A 13,165-nucleotide genomic window follows, 5' to 3' on the forward strand; every position below is an offset into this window, starting at 1 on the left:
GCAGAAAGAGCAATTTCAACAAGGAATTGGGGGCAGGGGTTGCAACTCAAGTCCAGCAGATACAGTCTATTGCTCCAAAGACTGTGGTTAAGAACTGCTTAGCTGCTCTGCCAGGACAAGTATACTGGAACTGGAACAGAAAATAAAGTCTTGGTGATGAATTGATCTGTGCAAAATAGGACTTGTGATTGTGCTATGTACCTGTAATTTGTTGATCTGTATGTCATTTTGTCTTCCACTGAAGTTCTCTGCCAGTGTCTCATCATCATGGAGTAGGGAGATGACCTTGAGTTCTTGAAGACTATGCCAATGAAGTATCAGATCCTACCAAATTAGAAAGGATTCTGGTATAAGCTCAGTAAAAGGCTACATATTAGTTACTTAAGGACTAGTCTAGCTAATAATAAGGGTCAAGAGATTCATCACCAGAGAGTTGCTGACTAGTTGGTTTGTGTGAGCATGCCCAAAGCAAGCCATATAGACTATCTACTAAAGTGTGTGTTTGGGGGGAAAGGAAGAATGGGGAGGTAGGGAGGTGTGGTGCTCTGTGTCAATGGAGGGAGTGTCCACAATGATGAAATCTTGGATCTCTTGAAGTAATGGCATAAGCCAAATACAAACCACACACGAAGGCTTACTAAAGGCCAGTGTGGGAGGGAGCATCATGAAAGAAGAATAAGTGATCTTCTGGGTAGCCTCCCAGGATGGGATCTGATCTGAGTGAGGCATAAATCTGGGGTGTGGCGGCAGCAGTAGTGGTGGAAGCCCTTGGCTACGAGTTTTAGAAGCATTTAAGAAGCATATTTTTATCTGAGGTTATTTCCATTGCAGTAAAATGTATTTTTGCTGATGGACGGTGAGCTGAAGGTATCATTGAATGATTAAATTGAGAGGAAAGAGAGGATACAATAAAAGGGCACCCCCCCCTCCAAGGTCACAGTCTAATAGGAAGAAAGAAGACCTTTACACAACATCAGGAAATAAGACAGATAGTGAGAAATTATAGTTCTGTAATAATAGCTAGCTCTTATATATAACCTACCATGAGTCGGGCACTTTGTTAAGCAGTTTACAAATATTATCTCATTTGATCCTCACAAAACCTTAGGTGCTATTAATCTTCCATTTACAGTTAGGAAAATTGAGACAAACACAGGTGAAGGGAATTGCCCAAGGTCACTAAGGCTGGATTTGAACCAAGGTCCTCCTGACTTTTGGCCTAGCATGCTATTCACTGTGTCACCTAGCTGCCACTGTTTTGGGAAGGCATCCTGGGAAGTTTTATAATGTGAGAAAGAGAACATAAACTCACAAGTGGAAAGAGATTGAACCAGGTCATCTCAGCAGCCAGGATAAAGGAAGGTCTTCATTAGGAAGGTCCCCAGTGTCAGAAATTAAAGCTGACCATGAGTGGCAATTGTTGTTAGGAGCCCTAGAACAATGGAATCCTAGAATTACGGAGTTGGAAAGGATCTTTAAGATGACCTAATCCACTTCTCTGTCATGTAGAGAAGAAAACTGAGGCCCAGAAAAGGGAATCTACTTGCTCATGGTCACCAAGTGGGTTTAGCAGCAGAGTTGCCACACAACTATGGATCTCATGATTCCTAGCTCAGGGCTCTGGATTCTTCTCATTATACAATCTTTTCCCTAAATATGGGATGAAGAGGGAATGTCCAGGGGCAGGTTCATTGTTAAAAGAGCATTAACCTCTAAACAGGTAGCCTCTCTACATGCTGGGATGGAACTGTAGAACTTCAGTCGCCTCGCTGACCACTAATCCTATGTCTAGAGATGGAGGAAGGAGGGAGGGAAAAGAGAACAGGGTATGGTGAAGTATACACAAAGGAAAGGTGAGAAGGTGAGTGAGGGGATATAAGAAGATGAAGGCTGGAAGTAGCACTTACTGCGATACTGGTTGGTGACATAGATTTCTTTCTGGGAGTCTAAGTCAAGTAAAGTCAGCAAGCGTTTATTAAACACCCATGAAGTGCCTGGCACTATGCTAAGTATTGGGGATGCAAAGAAAGGTAAAAAAACCAAAACAGTTCCTGCTCTTAAGGAACTCACATTCCAACAGAAGAGACAAATACAAACAACTATTTACATAAAAACAATAGATGGATTAGACAGGAGATTATAATAGAGGGAAGACACCAGCAATCGAGGGGAACCAAGAAAGGCTTCTTATGAAGATGAGACTTTAACTGAGATTTGGAGGAAGCCAGGGAAGCCAGGAGGCAGAGAAAGAGTGAGAAAGAGCACCAGACATGGAGGATATTGAGTGAAAATGCCCAGAGTCAGGAGGTGGAGTGTCATGTGTAAGGAAACTGAGAAATACAGACTGTAAAAGCTGGAGGGCTCTGAGAAGGCAGAATTATAGAGCTGAAGGGACCATAGAACATAGAATGTTAGAATATAGAAAATAGAATTTTAAAGGTTGAAGAACTTTAAAATTCATCTACTCTACCATTTTCTCCATTTTACAGGCAAGAAAAATGAGCAGAGAGATCACAGAATCTTATAATTAAAGCTTGAAGGTGCCTTAGAGATTATCATGTCCAACTTTTTCCTATGGATGGGTTAATGGATGCTGAAAGAAGTTAAAGAACTTACCCAGGGCCACCCAGCTCAGAAGTGCCTGAGGCAGGATTTGAACTGAGATCTTCCTGACTCCAAGCCCAGTGGTTTATCCACTATGTCACCTGTCTCTTGTTCTACAAGGAGCAAGAGCTCAGATGAAGTGGGCTGCCTAAAGTCACACAGCAAGTTCATTAGCAGAGCCAAGACTAGAGAACAAGTCTCTACTCCCACGGAATCACTCTTCTCATTATACCACATTATTTCTTCTCTTGGCTTTTTTCAGTCGCATTCTCTCAGGATGGTAGAAGCCCCAAGTGGTGGAGGGGGAGGGTAGTTGAATAAATAATGCTCCCTCAGGATTGACATGAGATAGATTGTTAACCTAACTCAGTGACAAGAGCAAACGATTTCTTTCCCTCAAAAAGAGGTTATCCCAGAAAATCCCTAGTCAGGTAAGAGAGAAGATTATATCTGGTTCACAGGGAAATACTCTAGTTCCTCAAGTAGAGTCAAGACCTTGAAGGATCATATAATTTGAGGAGAAGTGGTACAGGGAGTAGGTGGATCATCATGCTATTGATGACCTTGCCTGAAGAGACAAACAGTCCCATCCATCCCTCACAACCTTCTCTCTTTTCCCTGGGGCCTCATTATAAGATTTAGCTTGGGAGGAAAGCATGAGTCTTCCCCAATGAACCCCACAAAATCTGTGTCTGGGAACCTAAAGTGAAAGTACTCCTTTTGGCCTCATAATTATTCTCTTGTTATTGTATTTTCATTTTTACTTGTAGTGTGGTAAGGATGGATGCAGGGACCTAGGCATACTCCCTAGGTATGTAGGGAAGTAGAAACAAGTTGTCAAGTCAGCAAGCATTTATTAAGTACTTACTATGTGCTCAGATCTGTGCTAAGTAGTGGGGATACAAAGGCAAAAAATAGGTCCCTGTCCTCAAGGAGTTTACATTCTAATGGAGGAGACAGCATGTAAACAACTATTTACATACAGCATATATACAGAGCAAATAGAAGATACTCTGAGAGGAGAAAGGAAAAGAGGGGTAAGGGTGATAGAAACTGCAGACCTAGGTTGTAGTCCTAGCTCTGGCAGGAAGTGGCTGTATAACTTCATGCAAGTCACTTCCTGTCTCTGTTCTCAGTTTCTACATGTCAAATGAGTGTAAAACTTTTCTTGAATACCTTCAGCATTGTTGGGTGGGATCACATGAGATAAGGAAAAAGAAAATCCTCAGAATGGCATTAATTTGATCAATAGACTAAAATTAGGTAAGAGTGTTCTGCTACCCCATGACCTTCACTTGAAGCTGCTTTTTTTTCCCTTTATGACAAATTTTTCTGTACCTCCTGCCTACTCTTTTGTTGGAATACATGTGAAAGGAGGACTGAATTGGGCATCTAGTCCCTGATACATAGGATGGGAAATTGGTTTATGCTTTGACATTGACAGTGCCTGGAATAATTAGAGTTGATCAAGTTTGTTTGTTTGTATTCCCTTAGTTGACCTACTGAGCTTTTTTTACATTTAACTTTTATTTTACTTTTCTCAATCGGATGTAAAGAAAAAATATTAACATTTTAAAAAATAATTTTGAGTTCCAGATTATCTCCCTCTCTCCCCTCCCTCCTCTTGAGAAAGCAAGCAATTTGATATAGATTACAAATATGCAGTCATGCAAAGCATTTCCAAATTAACCATGTTTCAAAAGAAAATGTAGACCAAAAAACCAAAAATAATAGATATTGAAAGTAAAAAGAAATAAGCTTCAATCTGCATTCAGACTTCATCAGTTCTTTCTCTGAGGATGGCTGGTATTTTTCATCATAAGTTCTTCCAAGTTGTCTTTGAATATTGTATTGCTGATTATAGCTAAGTCATTTATATTTGATCATTGTATAATATTGCTGTTATCGTATAGAGTGTTCTACTGATTCTACTTATTTCAGTTTTCATCAGTTCATGTAAGTCTTTCCAGGGTTTTCTGAAATCCTCCTGTTCATCATTTTTTAAATAGCATAATATTATTACATCACAAGCATATGCCGCAAGTTGTTCAACCATTCCCCAAATGATGGGCATCCCCTCAATTTCCAATTCTTTGACACCACGAAAGAGCTGCTATAAATATTTTTGTACCTATACATCATCTTCCTTTTTTAAAAAATCTCTTTGGGATACAGACCTAGTAGTGGTATTGTTGGGCCAAAGGGTATGCACAGTTTATAGCTCTATAGCATAGTTCTAAATTATTCTCCAGAATGGTTGGATCAGTTCACAACTCTACCAACAGTACATTAGTGTCTGAATTTTTCCATATCCCCTCCAATATTTGCCATTTTTCTTTTCTGTTATATTAGCCAATCTGATAGGTGTGAGGTGATACCTCAGAGTTGTTTTAATTTGCATTTCTCTAATCAATTGTGATTCAGATTTTATTTTACATGACCATAGATAGCTTTGAGTTCTTCTTCTGAAAACCACATGTTCATAACCTTTGACCACTCATCATGTGGTAAATAACATATTCTTTTAAATTTGACTCAGTTCTCTACATTTTTGAGAAATGAGGCCTTTATCAGAGACACTTCCCATAAATTGTTTTTTCCCTACCTTCCTGCTTCTCTTCTGCATTGAGTACCTACTGATCTTCATTAGCTGGGGTCAGCTGGCAGATGAGGGAAATTGCCCTTGAGTAGTGAAGCCAAGGCGATGGGCCCAGGTAAAGGTTTGGCGGTGGTTGGCTGCTTGAGTGGATGGCTAGCAGGTTTGCTCTGTGTGAGGCCAATGTATCTTCTATAGCAATCTGACCTCCAGGTTAGTTAAGCATAACCTCAGCCACATTCTCAGAAATAGTTCCAGTGAGATTAGTCTAACACTAATTTTTATCATTGCTCACTGCCCTTAGTAACTGCATCAGTCTGCAGCAATCACTTCCTTTTTTGCCTCTCTCCATTCCCTCCCTTATTGTCCCCAGAATTTCATGATCCCATCACGGATCCATGCTCTCCCAAGTATACAGAAGTGACATATTTTCCCTGGACCAGCACAAACACATGGGCAGAACTGGGCTGATCTCTAGACACCTTGGGGTGAAGTTCCTTGGCCAACCAAGTCTTGGTAAATCCTTCAGTTTGCTGACTCTACAAAAACTCTCTGGCAAAAGTTAATAAAGGGACAACCAGAATCAGCAGCATGGAGTGTGCTGCCATATGTTAGACTGTGCCTAAGTACACAGTTGGGAGTAGGTGTGGCAACACAATTCATCTGACATGGGGTATATGTTAATTAACTACAAGCTAAACGTGAATCAATAATGTAATATACTACCCCCCTTCCCCTAACAAAATCTAATGCTTTTCTTGGATGGGAATGATGGCTGATCATTACCTATGGTTACAGTGATGGTACATAGGATGGATTCACTGGTTCTAGAGCAGGCAGGTATCTTAAATTTCATCCAGCCTAATGCCTAATAATACCTAATACCTAATAAAATTTCATTTTATATATGAGAAAACATGTGAAGTGATGGGTTACAGAGACTCCTGGAATGTCAGAGTTGGAAGAGACTCCAGAGGCCATCTAATCCAACCCAAATTTCAACAGCTGAACAGATAGTGGGTAGAGCACTAGGCCAGGAGGCAGGAAGACCTGAGTTCAAATTATGCATCTGATGTTTGCTGTTACTCTAGGCAAACCATTTACCCTTCAAGCCAAGTTTCTCCATATGTAAAATGGGGGTGATAATAGCCCCTACTTTACAGGGCTGCTATGAAGGTCAAATGAGATAATATTTATAAAACATCTCGTAAATCTTAAAAGCACTCACTAAAACCTAGTTATTACTATTATTACAATATCATCAACAAGTAGTCATTCAATCTTTACTTGAAGACACATACAAAAGGGGAACCTATTACCCCTAGAGACAGCCCATTCTACTTTTTTGATTATTAGGAATAATGATTAGGAAACTTTTTCTCATATCAAACCTAAATCTCCTTCTTTCAAACTTCTACTGATTATTCCTAGTGGTCTGTACTGGGGATAAGCAAAACAAGTGCAATCTCTTTTTCACATGACACCATGTCATGTGACATGTTGACAACAACTTCTATGCCTTTCATATGTCTTCTTTCATCAGTTCTTTCAACTGATCCTTATATGATATGATCTTCAGGTTGACCTCTTGTTGAATGCTCTTCAGTTTATCAATGTCATTGCTAAGATGGCATGAAGGACTGAATGGATTTTGTCTGATGTAGTCTGACATTGGGAAAGTACAGAAGTACTTTTTCCTTTTTCTTGGACATATGCCTCTCTTAATGCAGCCTAAGGTGACATTAACTTGTTGTCTATGTCTTTGATAAAAATGTTAAGTAGAAGAGGGCCAAGCAGAGATCTGAGGCAGATACCTCCTTGCTCACTGACATAAAAACATTAATGAGTACTCAGCTACCTTTGGTTTACCTAACCATTGTAATGTATAGCCCATGTGTTTTCAGCACAAGAGACTTTATCAAATGTTTTGCCGAAATCCAGGTAAACTTTATCTAACTTTCCTCTGATATAAATAACCCAGTCTAGAGAAGATATGAGAGTATTCTATCTTGATTTTTCCTTGATCAAAAGATCATAGATGTTGAGCTAGACAGGACCTTGGATCTCATCTACTCTAAGCTTTTCTGACCTAGTCTAACCATTTTATAGATGAAGCAGGTGTCTAAGGGATATTAAGTGACTTGCCCTGGGTCACTCAGGTAGCAAGTAGCAGAACTGGGATTGAGTTAATTTCCTCAAACTCCAAATCCAGTACTTTTTTCAAAGTAACTCTTTTTTTTGGTGGGGGGGCTAGGCCGTGGGTTTAAGTGACTTGCCCAGGGTCACACAGCTAGTGAGTGTTTTGTGTCTGAGACTGGATTTGAACTCAGGTCCTCCTGAACCCAGGGTCGGTGCTCTATCCACTCCACCACTTAGCTGTCCCTATTTTTTTTTCAATAGAAAAAGATGTCTTTATTCATGAAATATTTACAGGCAGGGGTGCCCCAAAATACTAGGGGAACACTGGCAATCAGCACAGATTATACGTGTATTTATGTACTCACAGGCTCCTAGGGCAGAAGGGGGTAAGGAGCCAACATTTCAAGTGGAACAGGTTTTACTCTTGCCTGTCATGTGTTCAATGTAACTCTTGAAGACACTTGGTCATCAGTATATCCTTTGATTAGTTCCTGTCCACTAATGATTCTTTTCATAATGCATTCTTGAATTTTGCCAGAAATTGAAGTCAATTTCAATAATCTATAATTTGTAGATTCCATTTTCTTCTCTTTATTGAAAATTCAGAATTTACCTTTCTTCTTTTCTGTCTTCATAATTTTGTAAAGATCATTGGCCATGGCTCAGTAACCATACCTTTCAATTCTTTCAGTAACCTGGAATGCAATTCCTTTGTTCCTGATGAAATGGACTCATCAAGGTCATTGTCTTACTACTTTCCTACTTATCTCACATGCTGACTTTCTCCTAGTCATTTTTGTTCCTGGTCTACACATAACTTTTTGTGGTAGAGAAAACAGAAGTGAAATAATTAATCAGTTTTGCATTCTCTCTGTCAATTATAATTATTTCATTCACCTAGAGCAGCTGTCCATTAACTCTTTAATTGATTTCTTTCCCTCCAATATTGCTCAAAACCCCTTTTTGCTGTCTTTCATTTTACTTGCCAGTGACATTAACTCTCTTGACACTATTTTTCCAAGATCATGGATTAGTTTTGTAATTACCCTTTATAGCCATTTCTTGATTTCATCTTTTGCACATATTAAAAAGGAAACTGATGAGTTCTTTGTATATTTGCATAATTTTTATCATATGTGGGTATATATGTCATAAATACACATATGTATGTATATATTACAAAAATGTTTTATTTATGTGTGTTGGTTTTTCCTTATATTCTTTCATGGATATATGCCTTTCCATCGTCCCCTCTCCTCACAGAAAAATATTTCAATAAAACCAACCAGAATAGTTACTATATCTGACAATATATGCAATGTTCCACAATTGTAATCTTCTAATCCTCCCACAATCCTCCTGTCTACTAAAAGGAAGGAGATGTGTTTCATGATCTATAACCTAGGACCAATGTTGGTCATTACAGTTACTTCAGCTCAGATTCCTTTCAGCACTCCTGTCATTTATCAGTCATGACATATCATTCTGTACCTGGTTCTGGCTTACTTCATTAAGTATCAGTTCATAGAAGTCTTCAGGGTGGTACAGAGGTAACAACTCTGCCTTTGGATGCAGAGAAACTGGGTTTGATTTGCAGTTCTGCTACTTACCATTTGAGTCATCTTAGGTAAGTCATTTAATCAGTTAGCCAATCAAATTGATTAAGTACCTAATATGTGACAGGTACTGTATTAAGCATTGGTGATTCAAAGAGAGGCAAGAGGAGGAGGAGGAGGAGGACAACATAGAAGAGGGCCAAAGAGGAGACAACATATAAATAACTATGTACAGATTGGTTACATACAGGATAAATTGGAAATAACCAACAGAAGGAAGGTATTAGAATTGAAAGGGGTTAAGAATGGTTTCTGTCAGAATGTTGGATTTTTGCTGCAATTTGGAGGAAGCCAGGGAAGCCAGGAGGTGAAGATCAAGGAGATGATTCTAGGAATGGAGGATAGTTTGTGAAAACACTTGGAGTCAGGAGATGGACGGTCTTGTTGAAGAAATAGCAAGGAGGCCACTGTCACTAGATTGAAGAGTTCATGGAAGGGAATATGAGATGTAAGATGACTCAACCTCACCTCTCTGGGCCTCAGTTTCCTCCCCTGTAAAATGAAGGGCTTCAACTAGTTAACCCACAAAGTTTTATCTAGTTCCAAATTTATGATCTTTTAAGTTTTCACATTCATTGTATTTTTTGTAGCCATTCACCATTGGGTAGCCACTTGATTTTCCATTTTTTTGTTACCCTTAAATTGTTGCTTAAATAGCTTGGTATCTGAAAGTCAATCTTCCTTTGACCTCTTTGACATATGGAACTAGTAGCAGTATTGCTTCATTAAAAAATAGGAACATTTTAGCTACCTCCTCATATAGTTCGAAATTGTTCTCCTGGAAGATTTAATAAATTTGTAGCTGTATTAGCGGGATACTGGTGAGTCTATGTGTCCACAGGCTGTTCAACATTGACTAGTTCCATCTTTTATTATCTCTGTCTATTTAATGGATGTGTGGGTGAAACCAGAGCTTTTTCATTTGTATTTACCTTCCCATTAGTGATTAAGAGATTTTCCATATGTTGTGGATAATTTATAATTCTTCTTTTGAAAAATGTTGATATCTATGTGGCATCCCTGAAACTGGTAACAAAACTCTGTAGTTAGGTGCCTCCCAAATGGTAAGCTTAAATTCTATTCTTCTAGTAGCAAAAATTTATTTCCCTCCCATGCTCCCATTAATTAGAAAAGACAAAATGCTTGTAACAAATAGGCATAATCAACAAAACAAATTCCTAAATTGGCTGTGTCCAAAAATAAATATATCTTATTCTGTCACCTATGTCTATTTTCTCTGTGTCAAGAGGTAGATAGCATGCTGTATCATCAATCTTCTGGAATCTTGTTGGTCATTGCGCTGACTCAATGGCAGCTTACTTTGAGAGCTACCAAATAGACAGTACATTTCCCATAGATGGACCTCCTTCATATATGAGTAAATAAGTGGTTCATGAGGAGCACATAAAAAGTCTGATCATTTTGGGCGCATTCAAAGAAACAGAGTGGCAACACAAGTGGGATCAAGAGCAACATCTGTAAGCTTGTTGAGGAGGGGCAAGTTATACTAACAGAGTTTCCCAAGAAGAGTACCTATTTAATGAGTAAACTCTGTCATCTTTTATAAGGACTTACTGCAGTTGTGGGTAGTTTGCCCTATGCTAAAAGGGGCTCTGTCTCTTGAGAGGTTTGGAGCTCTGTTAGGGTGACAGTTTTCATTTCTTTAAATCAGAAATCATCTTTGTAGCAGATGGAGAATTTTCCCTAGGCCACCATACACACCCTATATGGTCTATACCTTCTCCTTGTAGAGTAGCTTAAGGGGAAGAGAGGATCATGGTCCTGACAGGGCACACTTAGCTCCAGAGGTGAAATGAATAATTTTGAAGCCCAGGGAGAGCACTATAAGATGTGGCAGGAGAAAGAAGCATAATGGGACAGTGGTAGGAACTAGACCTGTGATCTCATCTGTATAGAGAACTCCCAGATGAGGAAATTCCCTCTATCAATGTAGGTCAGCTCTTTCTCTGCAGTTTATAGTCTTAAAGAATTGCTTAGAGCACTGAGGGATTAAGTGACCTGCCCAGGGTTCTCACAGCCAGTGTGTGTTAGAAGCTAGCCTTTAATACAGGTTTTCCTGTCTTAGATGACTGCTTTCTACTTACTATGTCATGCTGCCTCCAGCAGCATGAAGGATACCCTCGAATCAGCTTTTAAAGACAAGGTCCTAGGGCAGCTAGGTGGCACAGTGTATAAGCTCTAGCCTTGGAGTCAGGAGGACCTGAGTTCAAATACAGCCTCAGATACATGACCCTTACTAGCTGTGTGACCCTGGGGAAGTCACTTAACCCTGATTGCCTCAGCAAAAAGAAAAAAAATAAATAAAAATAAAGACAAGGCCTTAAGTGAAAACCTTGGAACTCAAGTCTCTGTCAGTGGAAGGACCCTAGGACATGAGCCTATGGGCATTAATGAAGGGATCAGGGTGGGACCGGGCCAGAGTTCACCAGGTCTGGGGAAGCAGAGTGTCATTTCGTACCTTCCTATTTTAGCTAATTATTCTTGCTAACTAGGTGAGGCAGGATTAATGCTACCCAAACTGTGAATTTTGGTGCCCTGGGACAAAGCCCCAGTTATCCACCCCTTGGTATGGTCTTTCTTAGCTGAGTGCCTTACAAGAACCAAGCGCTACTGGATGTCCATGGAATAAATGAATTGGTGAAATCAGAGCAGACCTTTGGCACATTTGTGAATTTGGCAGAATTTGTCTTTGGCATCTACATGTCATGACACTTTGCCCAGATTCACAGAATCCTTCTTACTCTGACCCTCCTTGGTATACTTCTGCTCTTTCCACCATAAAACAATAAGTAGCTCAGTGATCCTGGAAAGTCACCTTCCCTCTCTGGGCTTCAACTCCCTCAACTGTAAAATGAGACAATTGGCCTTAGATTGATGATGACTGAGGTCTCTTTCAGTTTTCATGCTCTGTGTTCCATGTTATAATGTTTTCTATTCTAAGTTCCCTTCTCACTCTAACATTCTTATGTTTTAAAGGTCTCTCCACTTCTAGCATTCTATGAGTCTCTGGTGCCATGAATCTATGATTTCTAGAATTTGATTCTATCCTTCAACTTCCCCAGGCCCTGTGTCATGTCCTTGTTCCTCAGGCTATAGATAAAAGGGTTCAACATGGGGGTGACCACTGTGTACATGACTGTGGCCACTCGATCCTTGACCACAGAGTAGCTGGACAGGGGCCGGAAATAGACATAAATGGCACTTCCATAAAACAGTACCACAATGGTGAGATGGGAGCCACAAGTGGAGAAGGCCTTCCATTTTCCTGATGCTGAGAGGACTTTGAGGATGGCAACAATGATTCTCAGGTAGGAGAAGATTATGCATAAGAAGGGAGTCATAATAACAGCCAGTGTCTCTGTCATGACCACAACCTGACTAGAAGAGGTGTCAGAACAAGAAAGTTTCAGCACTGGCTGGGTGTCACAGAAGAAGTGTTTGATGATGTGGGAGGCACAGAAAGACAGACGGGACATGAGCAGCACACGTAGCAGAGCATGGAGGTGTGAGATCACACAGGAAGCCACTCCCAATATGATGCAACGTCTGTGACTCATGACCATGGCATAGTGTAAGGGATTGCAGATGGCTACCAAGCGGTCAATAGCCATGGAGGCTAGAAGATAGCTATCTGTGTTTGCAAAGGCCATGAAAAAGTACATTTGTGCTAGGCAGCCTATGTAGGAGATGGTCTTTGTCTCCGATAGGAAATTCACCAGCATCTTGGGGACAATGACAGAGGTAAAGCAGATGTCAGTGAAGGACAAGATGCTCAGGAAGAAATACATTGGGGTGTGAAGCCTTGAGTCTGAGTGGATGACCAGAATGATTAGCAAATTCCCAAGGAGGGTGACTAGGTACATGCTGAGGAAGATGGTGAAGAGTGGCTTCTGTAACTGAGGGTTTGAGGATAGTCCCAAGAGGATGAATCCAGAGGTGCTACTGCTGCCCCAGCTGCTATTGTCATTCTTTTCCTCCAGGGTATCTGGAATTTTCAGAGAAGGTTTAATATATTAATAAAGCTTGGCTTATTATTTCAAAAAAATAAGAAGAATAATCTAAGGGTAGCTGCCATTTCTATAGGGCAAGGTGTCTCAAAAGTTTTAGCGCAGATTATGTTTCAGTAAGTTTAACCTTATTCAAATCTAGGAAACTTAATAAAAGTATTAGAACTGAAACTGCACTAAGG

At 40.0% G+C, this 13,165-nt stretch overlaps 1 protein-coding gene across 1 annotated transcript; it reads right to left on the reverse strand.

Moving 5' to 3' along the window:
- Positions 1-12,005: 12,005 nt before the first annotated feature.
- Positions 12,006-12,839, reverse strand: LOC110194967 (olfactory receptor 1L6-like). The gene has a single exon (XM_020967597.2). It carries the CDS (start codon positions 12,837-12,839, stop codon positions 12,006-12,008), a length of 834 nt encoding a protein of 277 aa, XP_020823256.1.
- Positions 12,840-13,165: the final 326 nt, after the last annotated feature.

The sequence above is a fragment of the Phascolarctos cinereus genome, unplaced genomic scaffold (genome assembly GCF_003287225.1).
Source record: "Phascolarctos cinereus isolate Bilbo 61053 unplaced genomic scaffold, phaCin_HiC Scaffold_2;HRSCAF=192, whole genome shotgun sequence".
Lineage (NCBI taxonomy): Eukaryota > Metazoa > Chordata > Mammalia > Diprotodontia > Phascolarctidae > Phascolarctos > Phascolarctos cinereus.